Source organism: Cebus imitator, unplaced genomic scaffold (genome assembly GCF_001604975.1).
Source record: "Cebus imitator isolate Cc_AM_T3 unplaced genomic scaffold, Cebus_imitator-1.0 Scaffold701, whole genome shotgun sequence".
NCBI lineage: Eukaryota > Metazoa > Chordata > Mammalia > Primates > Cebidae > Cebus > Cebus imitator.
In genome coordinates, this window is record NW_016108016.1 from 63,572 (window position 1) to 76,578 (window position 13,007).

Below are 13,007 nucleotides of genomic sequence, written 5' to 3' on the forward strand. Positions count from 1 at the left end.
TCGAGATCAGCCTGGTCAACATAGTAAAACCTTGTCTCTACTAAAAATATAAAAATTAGCCTGGCACGGTGGTGCGTGCCTGGAATCCCAGCTGCTCGGGAGGCTGAGGCAGGAGAATTGCTTGAACCTGGGAGGTGGAGGTTGTAGTGAGCTGAGATCGTGCCATTGCACTCCAGCCTGGGCAACAAGAGTAAAATTCCATCTCAAAAAAAACCATTTATTTAAAAAAATTAGCTCAAATGGTTATGGAGGCTTGGCAAGTCCAAAATCTTCAGGGAAGGCTGGCAGGTTGGAGGCCCAGGGAAGACTTGCAGTTCAAGTCCAGGGGTAGAGTTCTCCCGGCAAAATTCCCTTTTCCTAACAGGGGACAGTCTTTTCTCTAGCAAGGCCTTCAACTGATTAGACAAGGCTCACCCACAGTATGGTGGAAATCAGCTTTACTCAAAGACTACTGATTAAATGTTAATATAAACCATACCTTCACAAAAACATCTAGGATAATGTTTGAGCAAATGTTTGGGTAGCATAGCCTAGCTAAGTTCATACATAAAATTAACTGTTGCAGGGACCAAGATCTGACGGCTCAGATCCAGGTAAGCCTGAGGTGTAAGCATCCCGGGAGATGCTGTGGTCAAGTCTGTTTAGGTTGAAGGGGCACAGTTCTAACTTTTTTTCCCAGGATTTTATTGTGAGGCCACTTGCAACTGGGAAGTTGTCTGATCTGAAGCACCTGTATCTGTTTTTCCTGCTTCTCCCTCCTGTTATACTTTCAGCCTATAGGTTGTCTGGTGTTCTAATCAGCTGTGTGTGTGCCTTCTCCATTTTAAATTAAAAATTTAAAAATGGCCAGGCTGCGTGGCTCAAACCTGTAATCCCAGCACTTTGGGAGGCTGAGGCGGGCAGATCACGTGAAGTCAGGAGTTCGAGATCAGACTGGCTAACACGGTGAAACCATGTCTCTACTAAAAATAACAAAAATTAGCTGGGCGTAGTGGCAGGCACCTGTAATCCCAGCTACTCAAGAGGCTGAAACAGGAGAATCACTTGAACCCAGGAGGCAGAGGTTGGAGTGAGCTGAAATGGTGTCATTGTATTCCAACCTCGGCAACAAGAGAGAAACTGTCTTAAAAAATTTTTTTTAAATAAACTTTTTATTTTGGAATAATTTTACCACCATAGAAAAGTTGTAAAGATAAAACAGAAAGTTGCTGTATGCCTCTCACCCAGCTCCTCCTGTTGCTTATATCCGATATTTCTTTCCCTTTTTTTTTTTTTTTAAACCCAGGATAATCTCTGTATATAGTACATTACATTTCCATAGTAGCTTTTTTTGAGACAGAGTCTTGCTCTCTCACCCAGGCTGGAGTGCCAGTGGCGTAACCTCAGCTCACTGCAACCTCTGCCTCCCAAGGTCAAGTGATTTTCCTGACTCAGCCTCTGGAGTAGCTGCGATTACAGGCACGCACCACCACGCCTGGCTAACTTTTTATATTTTTAGTAGAGACATAGTTTCACCATGTTGGTCAGGCTGGTCTTGAACTCCTGACCTCAGGTGATCCACCTGCCTTGGCCTCCCAAAGGGCTGGGATTATATGCAGGAGCCATTGTGCCTGGCCCCATAGTACATTTGTCAAAACCGAGAAACTGACATTGGCATATTACTAACTAAACTCCAAATTTTTCTGGATTTTTACTAGTTTCTCCACGGATGTCCTCTTTCTGTTCCTCTGGTACCCACTGCATTTAGCTGCCATGTCTCCCCAGGCTCCTCAGTCTTTGTTTTTCATGATTCTGATAGTCTTGAGGGGGACTGGCCAGGGAGCCTATAGAATGTCCCCCAGCTAGGGTTTATCTGATGCTTTTTTCGTGATTTAACTGGAGTTATGAGTTTGGAGGAAGAATACCATGGAGGCGAAGGGCCCTTCCCATCACATAGGCTCAGAAAGTTGAGGATGTCACATGGCATCACTGGGACCTTCACCTCTATCCCTTGGTTAAGGCAGTGTTTGTCAGGTCTCTCCCCGGCAAGTAACTATTTTTCCCTTTCCCTGCTCTATTCTTTGGAAGCCAGCACTGATCTTCCCTCCCTCCCTCCCTCCCTCCCTCCTTCTCTCTCTCTCTCTCTCTCTCTCTCTCTCTCTCTCTCTCTTTCTTTCTTTTCTCCCTCTGTCCTGCCCAGGCTGGAGTGCAGTGGCACGATCTTGGTTTACTGCAACCTCTGCCTCCCGTGTTCAACCGATTATCCTGCCCCAGCTTCCTGAATAGCTGGGTTTACAGGCGCACACAACCATGCTCGGCTAATTTTTGTATTTTTAGTAGAGATGGGGTTTTACCATGTTGGTCAGCCTGGTCTTGAACTCCTGAGCTTGTGATCTGCCAGCCTCAGCCTCCCAAAGTGCTGGGGTTACAGGTGTGAGCCACTGCGCCCAGCCATCGATCTATTTTCACAGCAAGTTGTCAATGAAAGCTCAGCTGGTGTGACGATGAGGGCAGTGGGTATTTAAGAGGGAGAGGGTGGTAGAGAACATGGCGTCAGAGAGCAGAGTGTCCAAGAGCAGGGCCAAAGGGGTTCACAAATTCTTCCTTACAATGTGAGCTAGCACTGCTCCCAACCATCAGAGGTAGTCGGGTATGGTGGGAACCATCACAGTGGGGGATGGTGGAGAAGTGTATTTCATGTCAGCTTCTGGCACTACGGTATGGCCCACTTGAGAGCTGAATCATCTGAAACAGTTACTGCCCATGGGCTTGAATGGGGCCCCTCTCTGGAGAAAGTATGGTTAACACATATGTCTGTTCCTCCATCAGCTGGCCGTGTTTATTTACTATGCTGTGTGGAAGCCTCAGAAGCAGTGGATCACCTTGGACACAGGCATCTTGGAGAGTCCCTTTATCTACAGTCCTGAGAAGAGGGAAGAAGCCTGGAGGTTTATCTCATACATGCTGGTACATGCTGGGTAAGCAATGACAGTGAAGCCCCTGGTATCAGAGGTGATTATGTCCTTGTAACCTCTAACATTTATTAGGTACTTTATTATTGATAAGGCACTTTCATGTCCATAATCTTGTTTGATCTTCACAGCAATGCTGAGGGGTAGTAGGTATTATTCCTGCTGTTTTATGTCTGAGGCTTAGAAGATGTAGTCACAGAGGCCAAGGCAGGCAGATCACTTGAGTTCAGGAGTTCGAGACCAGCCTGGCTGATAGGGTGAAACTCCATCTTTACTAAAAATAAAAAAATTAGCCAGGGATGGTGGCACATACATATAGTCCCAGGGGGCTGAGGCAGGAGAATTGCTTGAACCTGGGATGTGGAGGTTGCAGTGAGCTGAGATTGTGCCACTGCACTCCAGCCTGGGGGACAAGAGCAAGACTCCATCTCAAAAAAAAAAAAAAAAAAAAAAAAAAAAAAATTTGCAAGGCTTTGTAGGATACATCATGTGTGGGGTTATATAAATTAGGAATGTTTTGGATGCAAGTACCAAAAATATCTAACAGGGCCTTAAAGAGAAGTTAATTTTTTCCCATAAAAAGTGCCCAGAGGGCCCAGGAATGGTGGCTTATACCTGTAATCCCAGCACTTTGCCAGGCCAAGGCGGATGGATCACCTGAGGTTGGGAGTTCAAGACCAACTTGGTCAACATGATGAAACCCTGTCTCTACTAAAAATACAAAAATTGGCTGGGCGTGGTGGCTCGCACCTGTAATCCCAGCACTTTGGAAAGCTGAGATGAGTGGATCACTGAGGTCAGGAGTTTGAGACCAGTCTAACGTGGTGAAACCCCGTTTCTACTAAAAATTAGCTGTAGTCCCAGCTAATTGAGAGGCTGAGGCATGAGAGTCGCTTGAACCCGTGAGGTGGAGGTTGTGGTGCAATCTCTGCTCACACACACACACCCCCACACACATACGCGCACACATTCACATGAAAAAGACTGACACACACACGCACACACATGCATAAAAAAAAAAGAAAAAAGTTTTCTGCTAAAAAAAAAATTAGAAAATGGAACTCTAGTTAAGCAAATCCTTAACTAGAAAAAACACATGAAAGTTTGTTTGTCTCCCTGGGAAATAACTGCTTGGTTTAGTCATAATATTTGACAACTATTGTTTGTCGTTGCAGAGTTCAGCACATCTTGGGGAATCTTTGTATGCAGCTTGTTTTGGGTATTCCCTTGGAAATGGTCCACAAAGGCCTCCGTGTGGGGCTGGTGTACCTGGCAGGAGTGATTGCAGGTCAGTGTTCTCAGGTAACACAGAATCAATACCTCTGGGTTTTTAGGATTAAAAGCAAAGGAAATAAACACAGTGGCCTTCTTTAAGTTGATCTGTTGTACTCCTAATATGTGCTAGGGAACACTAAGCCTTAGAGGTCATTTAATTAGAGATAATAATCGCGCATAAGGACTAATCATTGTGCCTATCCTCAGGTAGCTCACACTCAAGACAGGGTTTTGCATAACTGAAAATGCAAGTATGCCAGGTGCTCCCACCTGTAATCCCAGTACTTTGGGAGGCCCAGTTGGGTGGATCACTTGAGGCCAGGAGTTCGAGACCAGCCTGGCCAATATGGTGAAACCCTGTCTCTATTAAATATACAAAAATTAGCTTGGAATGGTGGCACACTCCTGTCATCCCAGCTACTCAGGGGGCTGAGGCACCGGAATCGCTTGAACCCAGGAGGCAGAGATTGCAGTGAGACAAGATCATGCCACTGTACCTCACACTCCAGCCTGGGCAACAGAGCAAGACCCTGTCTCAAAAAAAAAAAAAAAAAAAAAAGGAATAAAGAAAACTGCAGACTAATGATTTTGAGAAGTAATATGATCAGATTTGCATTTAAGAAAGATGACATTAAGGAAATGTAGAGAATAACTTACGGGGCCCAGAGACTGAGTAGGTACGAGCAACCTATGGCAGTGATCTCTAAAACTGAGTGCGTCTAAGGTGATCTGTTATGGTATGGGAAGAAAATATTCGAATTCCCATCCATCGATTTGTTTACTTATTGGAAACATTTTTTAAAAAAATAAACTTTTAGGCTGGGCGCGGTGGCTCACGCCTGTAATCCCAGCACTTTGGGAAGCCGAGGCGGGCGGATCACGAGGTCAAGAGATCGAGACCATTCTTGCCATGTTGAAACCCCGTCTCTACTAAAAAATACAAAAATTAGCCGGGTGTGGTGGCATGCGCCTGTAGTCCCAGCTACTCGGGAGGCTGAGGCGGAAGAATCACTTGAACCCAGGAAGCGGAGGTTGCAGTGAGCCGAGATTGCACCACTGCATTCCAGCCTGGCAACAGAGCAAGACTGCGTCTCAAAAATAAATAAATAAATAAATAAATAAACTTTTAATTTTGAGATAATTGTAGATTTACATGCAGTTGTTAAAAATAATGCCTAGAGGTCTCATGTACCCTTTAAACCAGCTACCCTCAATGGTGGCATCCTGCAAAACGTTAGTACTGTATCACAACTAGGTTATCCACGTTGATACAGTCAGGGTACAAAACATTTTCAAGCCATATGGATCCCCCATGTTTCCTTTTTATAGCTATAACTGCCTTCGCATAGCTATACTGCCTTCCCTCCTACCCTCTTTTACCCCTGGCAACTAGTGAGCTGTTCTCTATTTCTATAATTTTGTCATTTGAAGAATATTATATAAATGGAATAATCCAGTAGATAGCCTTGTGGGATTGATTTTCTTCACTCAGCATAATTCTCCGGGGATTCATCTAGGTTGTTGCATGTGTCAGTAGTTAATTCCTTTTTATTGCCCAATATTTATTCCATAAAATGGATATAGCACCACGTGTTTAACCATTCACTCATGGAAGGACATCTGAGTTGTTCTCAGTTTTTGGCTATTAGGAATAACACCACTCTACACACTTGTGTATATGTTTTTATGAATGTCAGTATGGGGCTTTGTGAACACAGTTTTCAGTTCTCTAGGATAAATGTCCAAAGGCACAGTCGTTGGATCATATGATAGGGGCATCTTTTTAAATTTAATTAATTAATTAGTTAATTTCTTTTGAGATGGAGTCTCACCCTGTCACCTAAGCTTGAGTGCAATGATACAATCTTGGCTCACTGCAACTTCTGCCTCCTTGGTTCAAGCGATTCTCCTGCCTCAGCCTCCCAAGTAGCTGGGACTACAGGGGTGCGCCACCATGCCCCGCTAATTTTTGTATTTTTAGTAGAGACGGGGTTTCACCACGTTGACCAGGATGGTCTCGATCTCTTGACCTCGTGATCCACCCACCTCAGCCTCCCAAAGTGCTGGGATTACAGGCGTGAGCCACTGCGCTCGGTATGATTTTTTATTTTACCTGTGCTTGTGACGTGGAAGCAGGGAAGGGAAGTGCTGGGTAGAGGAGGGCATGGTTCCTGGTTAGGGCTGTACCCCCGCACTCCGGCCCTGGCCTGTGCTCACAGACTTAGGTGGGGACAAGTCATTTTTGTTTTCCTGCCCAAATGGTGCATTTCCCAATACTACCCTGGCCTGCCATGCCCCATTCTGTGCCTATAAAAACTCTGAGACCCTAGCCGGCACACACTAAGCAGCTGGATGTCAGGAGGAACACACTGGCAGATGACAGGACAGGAGCCAGCACACCAGCAGGCCACTGACCAGCAGCAGAAGGATGCGGAGTTTGGCTGGGGCAGACGGAGGAGAGCCTGGGCTGCCGAGTGGCCCTACTCCAGGGGAAAACCATCACCCTTCTGGCTAACCCATCTGCTGAGAGCTACTTCCATTCAATAAAACCTTGCACTCGGCCGGGCATGGTGGCTCATGCCTGTAATCCCAGCACTTTGGGAGGTCGAGGCAGGCAGATCATGAGGTCAAGAGATGGAGACCATCCTGGTCTTGATCCAACATGGTGAAACCCCATCTCTACTAAAAATACAAAAGTTAGCTGGGTGTGGTGGTGTACGCCTATAGTCCCAGCTACTGGGGAGGCTGAGGCAGGAGAATCGCTTGAACCCGGGAGGCAGAGGTTACAGTGAGCTAAGATCGTGCCACTGTAGTCTAGCCTGGTGGCAGAGCGAGACTTTGTCTCAAAAACAAACAAACCAACCAAAAACCTTGTACTCTTTCTCCAAGCCCTCATGTGATCTAATTCTTCCGGTACACCAAGGCAAGAACCCTGGGATACAGAAAGCTCTCTGACCTTGAAATGAGGCAGAAATCTAATCGAGCTGAGTAGCAGAAGTCACCTATGGAAGGGCTAAACTAAAAAAGTGCCCTATAACACATGCCCACTGGGGCTTCAGCTGTAAATTCACCCCTAGACGCTGCCGTGGGGTCAGAGCCCTGCAGCCTCTCCATCTGTATGCTCCCCTAGAGGTTTGAGCAGTGGGGCACTGAAGAAGCCAGCCACACCCCCATCGCACGCCCTGTGAGAGGGCAAGGGAGCTTTTCCCCATTTCACTCCTAAGTGGGTAGTGATATCTGATCATGGTTTTAATTTGCATTTTCCTAATGAGTAATGATGTTGAATATCTTTTTTTTTCAAATTTGGAGGGACGTTCTGAGATGCATTGTTGAGTATCTTTTTATGTGCTTATCTGCCTTCTGTCTTCTTTAGTGAAATGCCTCTTCTGTTTTTTGCCCATTTGCTAACTTTTTTAACTATTGAATTTTGAGAATTCTTTATATATTCTAGATGCTAGCCCTTAACTGAATATGTAGTTTAGAAATATTTTCACCCAGTCTGTAGCTTGTCTTTTTATCTTCTTGCCAAGGTCTTTCACAGAACATGAATTCTAAATTTTGATGAAGTCTAACTTACCAATTTTTCCATTTATGAATGGTGCTTTTGGGGTTATGTCTTAAAAACTTTTCACTGAACCTTAGGTCCTGAAGAGGTTTTCCAATGTTATCTTCTAAAAGTTATAGTTTTATGCTTTATATTTATTTGTTTGTTTATTTTTAGAGACAGGGTCTCACTTGGTTGCCTAGGCTGGAGTGCAGTGGTGTAATCACAGCTTACTGTAGCCTGCAGCCTCGAACTCCTGGGCTCAAGTGAACCTCTGGCTTCGGCCTTCTAAAGTGTTGGGATCATAGGCATGAGCCACTGCTCCAAGCCTTATGCTTTACCTTTTTTCTTTTTAATTTAATTAATTTATTTTTTTGAGACGGTGTTCTGCTCTTGTCACCCAGGCTGGAGTGCAGTGGTATGATCTTGGCTCACTGCAACCTCTGCCTCCCAGGTTCAAGTGATTATCTGGCCTCAGCCTCTTGAGTAGCTGGGATTACAGGCACCCACCACCATGCCCAGCTAATTTTTGTATTTTTAGTTGAGATGGGGTTTTGCCATGTTGGCTAGGCTAGTCTTGAACTCCTGACCTCAGGTGATCCACCCACCTTGGCCTCCCAGAGTACTTGGGTTTATAGGCGTGAGCCACCTCGCCCAGGCTTTACTTTCAAATATACAACCCATTTTGAGTTTGAGGTTCTTTTCGTTTGCTTGGCCTAAAGATATCCAGTTATAGTAGGCCGGGCTCAGTGGCTCACGCCTATAATCCCAGCACTTTGGGAGGCTGAGGCAGGTGGATCATGAGGTCAGGAGTTTGAGACCAGCCTGGCCAACATAGTGAAACCCTCTATCTACTAAAACTATGAAAATTAGGCGGGCATGGTGGCGTGTGCCTGTAATCCCAGCTATGGGGAGGCTGAGGCACGAGAATTGCTTGAACCTGGGAGGCAGAGGTTGCAGTGAGCTGAGATCACACCACTGCACTCCAGCCTGGGCGATATGCTAGAACAATTCATTGAAGACTTTTTCCTCCTTCAATGAACTGCTTTTGCACTATTATAAAAAATCATTTGCCTATAGTTATGTGGGGGCTATTCTGGGTTCTTTTTATTTCATCAATTTCTGTGTGTATCCCTCCACCAATACTACATACACTTGATTATTGTAGCTATATAGTAAGTCTTGAAATCAGAATTATTCCTCTCACTTTATTCTTCATTTTCAAAATTTAGCTGTTCTAATTCCTTTCCCTTTCCATATAAGTGTTAGAATAATTATGTTTATAGCTATAGAAATTCTTGCTGAGATCTTGATAGGAGTTGTCTTAAATCTGTGCATCAGATTTAATTTGGGGAGAACTGATATCTTTTCTACAGTAAGTTTTTTAATCTATGAGCACTACAAATGTTTGCTTAGATTTATGTCTAGGCATTTTATTTATTTTGAAATCTCCTAAATGGTATTTTAAATTTCAGTGTCCATGTGTTCATTGCTAGAATATAGAAATATAATTGATTTTTGCATGTTGTTCTTATACCCTGTGACCTTGCCGAACTCACTTATTAGTTGTAGGGATTTTGTTTTGTTTTGCTGTAGATTCCTTGGGATTTTCCATGTCATCTGCAAATCATCAAGTCATCTATAAATAGAGACAGTTTATTTCTTCCTTTCCAATCTGTATGTCTTTTGTTTCTTTCTCTTGCCTTATTGTGCTGGCTAGCACTTCAAGCACTATGTTAAATAGGAGTGGAGGGAACAGATGTTCTTGCCTTGTTTCCAATCTTAGGCAGAAAGCAATTAGTCTTTTGCCACAAAGTGTAATGTTAGCTGTAAGTTTTTTTTTTTTTTCTTGAGACAGAGTCTCTGTTACCCAGGCTGGAGTGAAGTGGTACAATTTTTGCTTACTGCAACCTCCAACTCCGAGTTTCAAGCAATTCATGTGCCTCAGCCTCTGAGTAGTTTGAGTAGTTGGGATTACAGGCATGTGGCACCACACCCAGCTAATTTTTGTTGTTGTTGTTTTTAATAGAGACACAGTTTCACCATGTTGGCCAGCCTGGTCTCAAACTCCTGGCCTTAAGTGATCTGCCTACCTCGGCCTCCCAAAGTGCTGGGATTACAGGCATGAGCCACCACACCCAGCCAACTGTAAGTTTTTTGTAGGTGCTCTTTACCAATCCATTTATTTCTAAAAAATGAGCAAGAAATCTGTCGAGCAAAGTCCTATGGATGGTAAAAAGAAAAATAAGACTAGGCACAGTGGCTCATGCCTATAATCCCAGCCCTTTGGGTGGCTGAGGCAGGAGGATTGCTTGAGTTCAGTAGTTTGAGACTAGTCTGGGCAACATAATAAAACTCCATCTCTACGAAAAAATAAATTATTCTGGACACGGTGGCTCATGCTTATAATCCCAGCACTTTGGGAGGCCGAGGTGGGCAGATCATTTGAGATCAGGAGTTTAAGACCAGCCTGACCAATATGGCAAAACCCAGTTTCTACTGAAAATATAAAAATTAGCCGGGCATGGTGGTGTGTACCTGTAATCCTAGCTACTCAGGAGGCTGAGGCACAGGAATCCCTTGAACCCAGGAGGCAGAGGTTGCAGTGAGCTGAGATTGCACCACTGTACTCTAGCCTAGGCGACAGAATGGGACTCTGTCTCAGAAATATATATATGTTTTTTAGCCAGGCGCGGTGGCTCACACCTATAATCCCAGCACTTTGGGAGGCCGAGGCGGGTGGATCACGAGGTCAAGAGATCGAGACCATCCTGGTCAACATGGTGAAACCCCATCTCTACTAAAAATACAAAAATTAGCTGGGCATGGTGGCGCGTGCCTGTAGTCCCAGCTACTCGGGAGGTTGCCAGGAGAATTGCTTGAACCCGGGAGTGGGAGGTTGTGGTGAGCCGAGATCGTGCCATTGCACTCTAGCTCTGGGTAACAAGAGTGAAACTGTCTCAGTTATATATATATATATATATATATATATGTATATTAAAAATATATACCTATTTTTAAATATAAATATATATTTATTTTTTAATATAAGAATATAAATATATATATTTTTTAATTAAAAAAATTAGCAAAGCTCAGTGGTGCTTGGCTGTAGTCTCAGCCACTTGGGAGACTGGGTGGGAGGATTGCCTGGGCCCAGGAGATGGAGGCTGCAGTGAGCTGTAATCATGCCACTGCACTCAAGCCTGGGCAACAGAGAAATCCTGTCTTAAAAAAAAGAGAAAAGAAAAGGAAAAGAAAAGTGAACAAGAAACCAAGCCTAATTAGTTTTTTTTAAAAACATGAACAAGGCATTTATTATGAAAACATATTTTAAAACTTTTAGGTTTCACTTTTTAAAGTTGATAACCAAGCTTAGACAAGTCTTTTTTTTTTTTTTTTAATAAGTTTTATATGGAGATTAGTATATTTCTGTTTAGTTTTTATTTTGATAGTGATTTCTAGATCTTGGTTACAGTTGTTATTGAACAATGCTACCAATGAATTTTTTCTTCACTGGAGCTCACCTAACTAGGTGAAGCTTTATCCACCATGTCACCATGTGGTAACAACGGTGGCCTGTCTTGTTTCATTAGGAGGTCTTATCATGGTTCATGTCATTAGTGCCCAAATTTAGATTCCACAAGGCCTGAGGGACATCTATCTAAGTATTTTACCTTTGTAAATGACATAGATAATTTCCAGGCACTGGCAATTTTGTTTTCCACACTTTGCTTTGGCTTAATTTTCTGAAAATGAGAAACATTTTAAGAACAGTAACTCTGAGCATTATAAGAAAATTTAAAGCAGCGTCACAGTTTTCAAGAACTGGCTCAAATAGTTCTTCATGGCTGGGAGGCCTCAGGAAACTTATAATCATGCTGGAAGGCACCTCTTCACAGGGCGACAGGGGAATGAGTGCCTAACTAATATTTAATACACAGATTGACAAAAGACTCCCTTTGGTATTTATGTGTCACTTAAATATGTGCAGTTTGAGCTGGGTGTGGTGGCTCAAGCCTGTAATCCCAGCACTTTGGGAGGCCAAGACAGGTGGATCATTGGGGGTCAGGAGTTCAAGACCAGCTTGGCCAGCATGGAGAAACCCCGTCTCTACTAAAAATACAAAATTAGCCAGGTGTGGGTGGCGCATGCTTGTAATCCCACCTACTCAGGAGGCTGAGGCAGGAGAATCGCTTGAATCTTGGGGGGTGTGGAGGCTACAGTGAGCCAAGATCATGCTGCTGCACTCCAGCCTGGAGCCTGGGTGAGACAAAGTGAAACTCCATCTCAAAAAAAAAAAAAAAAAAAAAAAAAAAAAAAAAAAAAAAAAAAAAAAAAAAAAAAATAAAAAAAAAAAAAAAAAAAAAAAAAAGAAAGAAATGTGTATGCACATACACATATATTTTATATATGCAGTTTCCTGGGGGTAGTTTGGGAGTTCCACCACACAAAGGAACTGAAAGCCCTCATTGGCTTGTTCCCTTTTGTGCTGTAAGATTTACTGCAGTCTGTGTAAATGGGTAATCTTTCCAAGGAGTAAAGGACATCTGAGTTAAGGATTTATCACAAAAATCTTTTGTATCGCCCAGAGATTTGCTGATTATTTTTTGGCAAATTACTTAGAAGAGTTGTTGACTTAAATTAGCTTATGCATTTTTCTTTTTAATTCTGAATTTTCTATAATAACTAAAGTTTTTCCAGTAGTAATGCTACCTAACAGATGTGGTTGAAAAAACAAGCACAAAATATGACCCTTTGAGGACATGATAGCATTTTTCTCTCAATGAGTGAGAAAATAACTGCTTTTCCAAAAATATTCATGCTGTGAAAAGAGCATGTTGAAAATTAATAATTGGAAATTATTCCACCATTATATGATTTTGCTGCAACAAAATGATGCAACATTTCTTATAGAAGTTCACACTTAAAAAGCTGGGAAATAGGCTGGGCTTGGTGGCTCATGTCTGTAGTCCCAGCACTTTGGGAGGCAGAGGCAGGTGGATCACCTGAATTTGGGAGTTCAAGACCCACCTGACCAACATGGAGAAAGCCAATCTCTACTAAAAATACAAAATTAGCTGGGCGTGGTGGCACATGCCTGTAATCCTAGCTACTTGGGAGGCTGAGGCAAGAGAATCGCTTGAACCTGGGAGGCAGAGGTGCTCGTGAGCCGAGATCACGCCATTGCACTCCAGCCTGGGCAGCAAGAGTGAAACTCCATCTCGAAAAAAAAA

General features: G+C 43.4%; 1 protein-coding gene across 1 annotated transcript in view; it reads left to right on the forward strand.

The window, feature by feature from the left end:
* Positions 1 to 13,007, forward strand: part of RHBDL2 (rhomboid like 2) — a 43,045-nt gene that overhangs the window by 11,714 nt on the left and 18,324 nt on the right. The window contains 2 exon segments of the mRNA XM_017518720.2: positions 2,809 to 2,957; positions 4,127 to 4,239. Coding sequence (XP_017374209.1) covers positions 2,809 to 2,957; positions 4,127 to 4,239 — 262 coding nt within the window.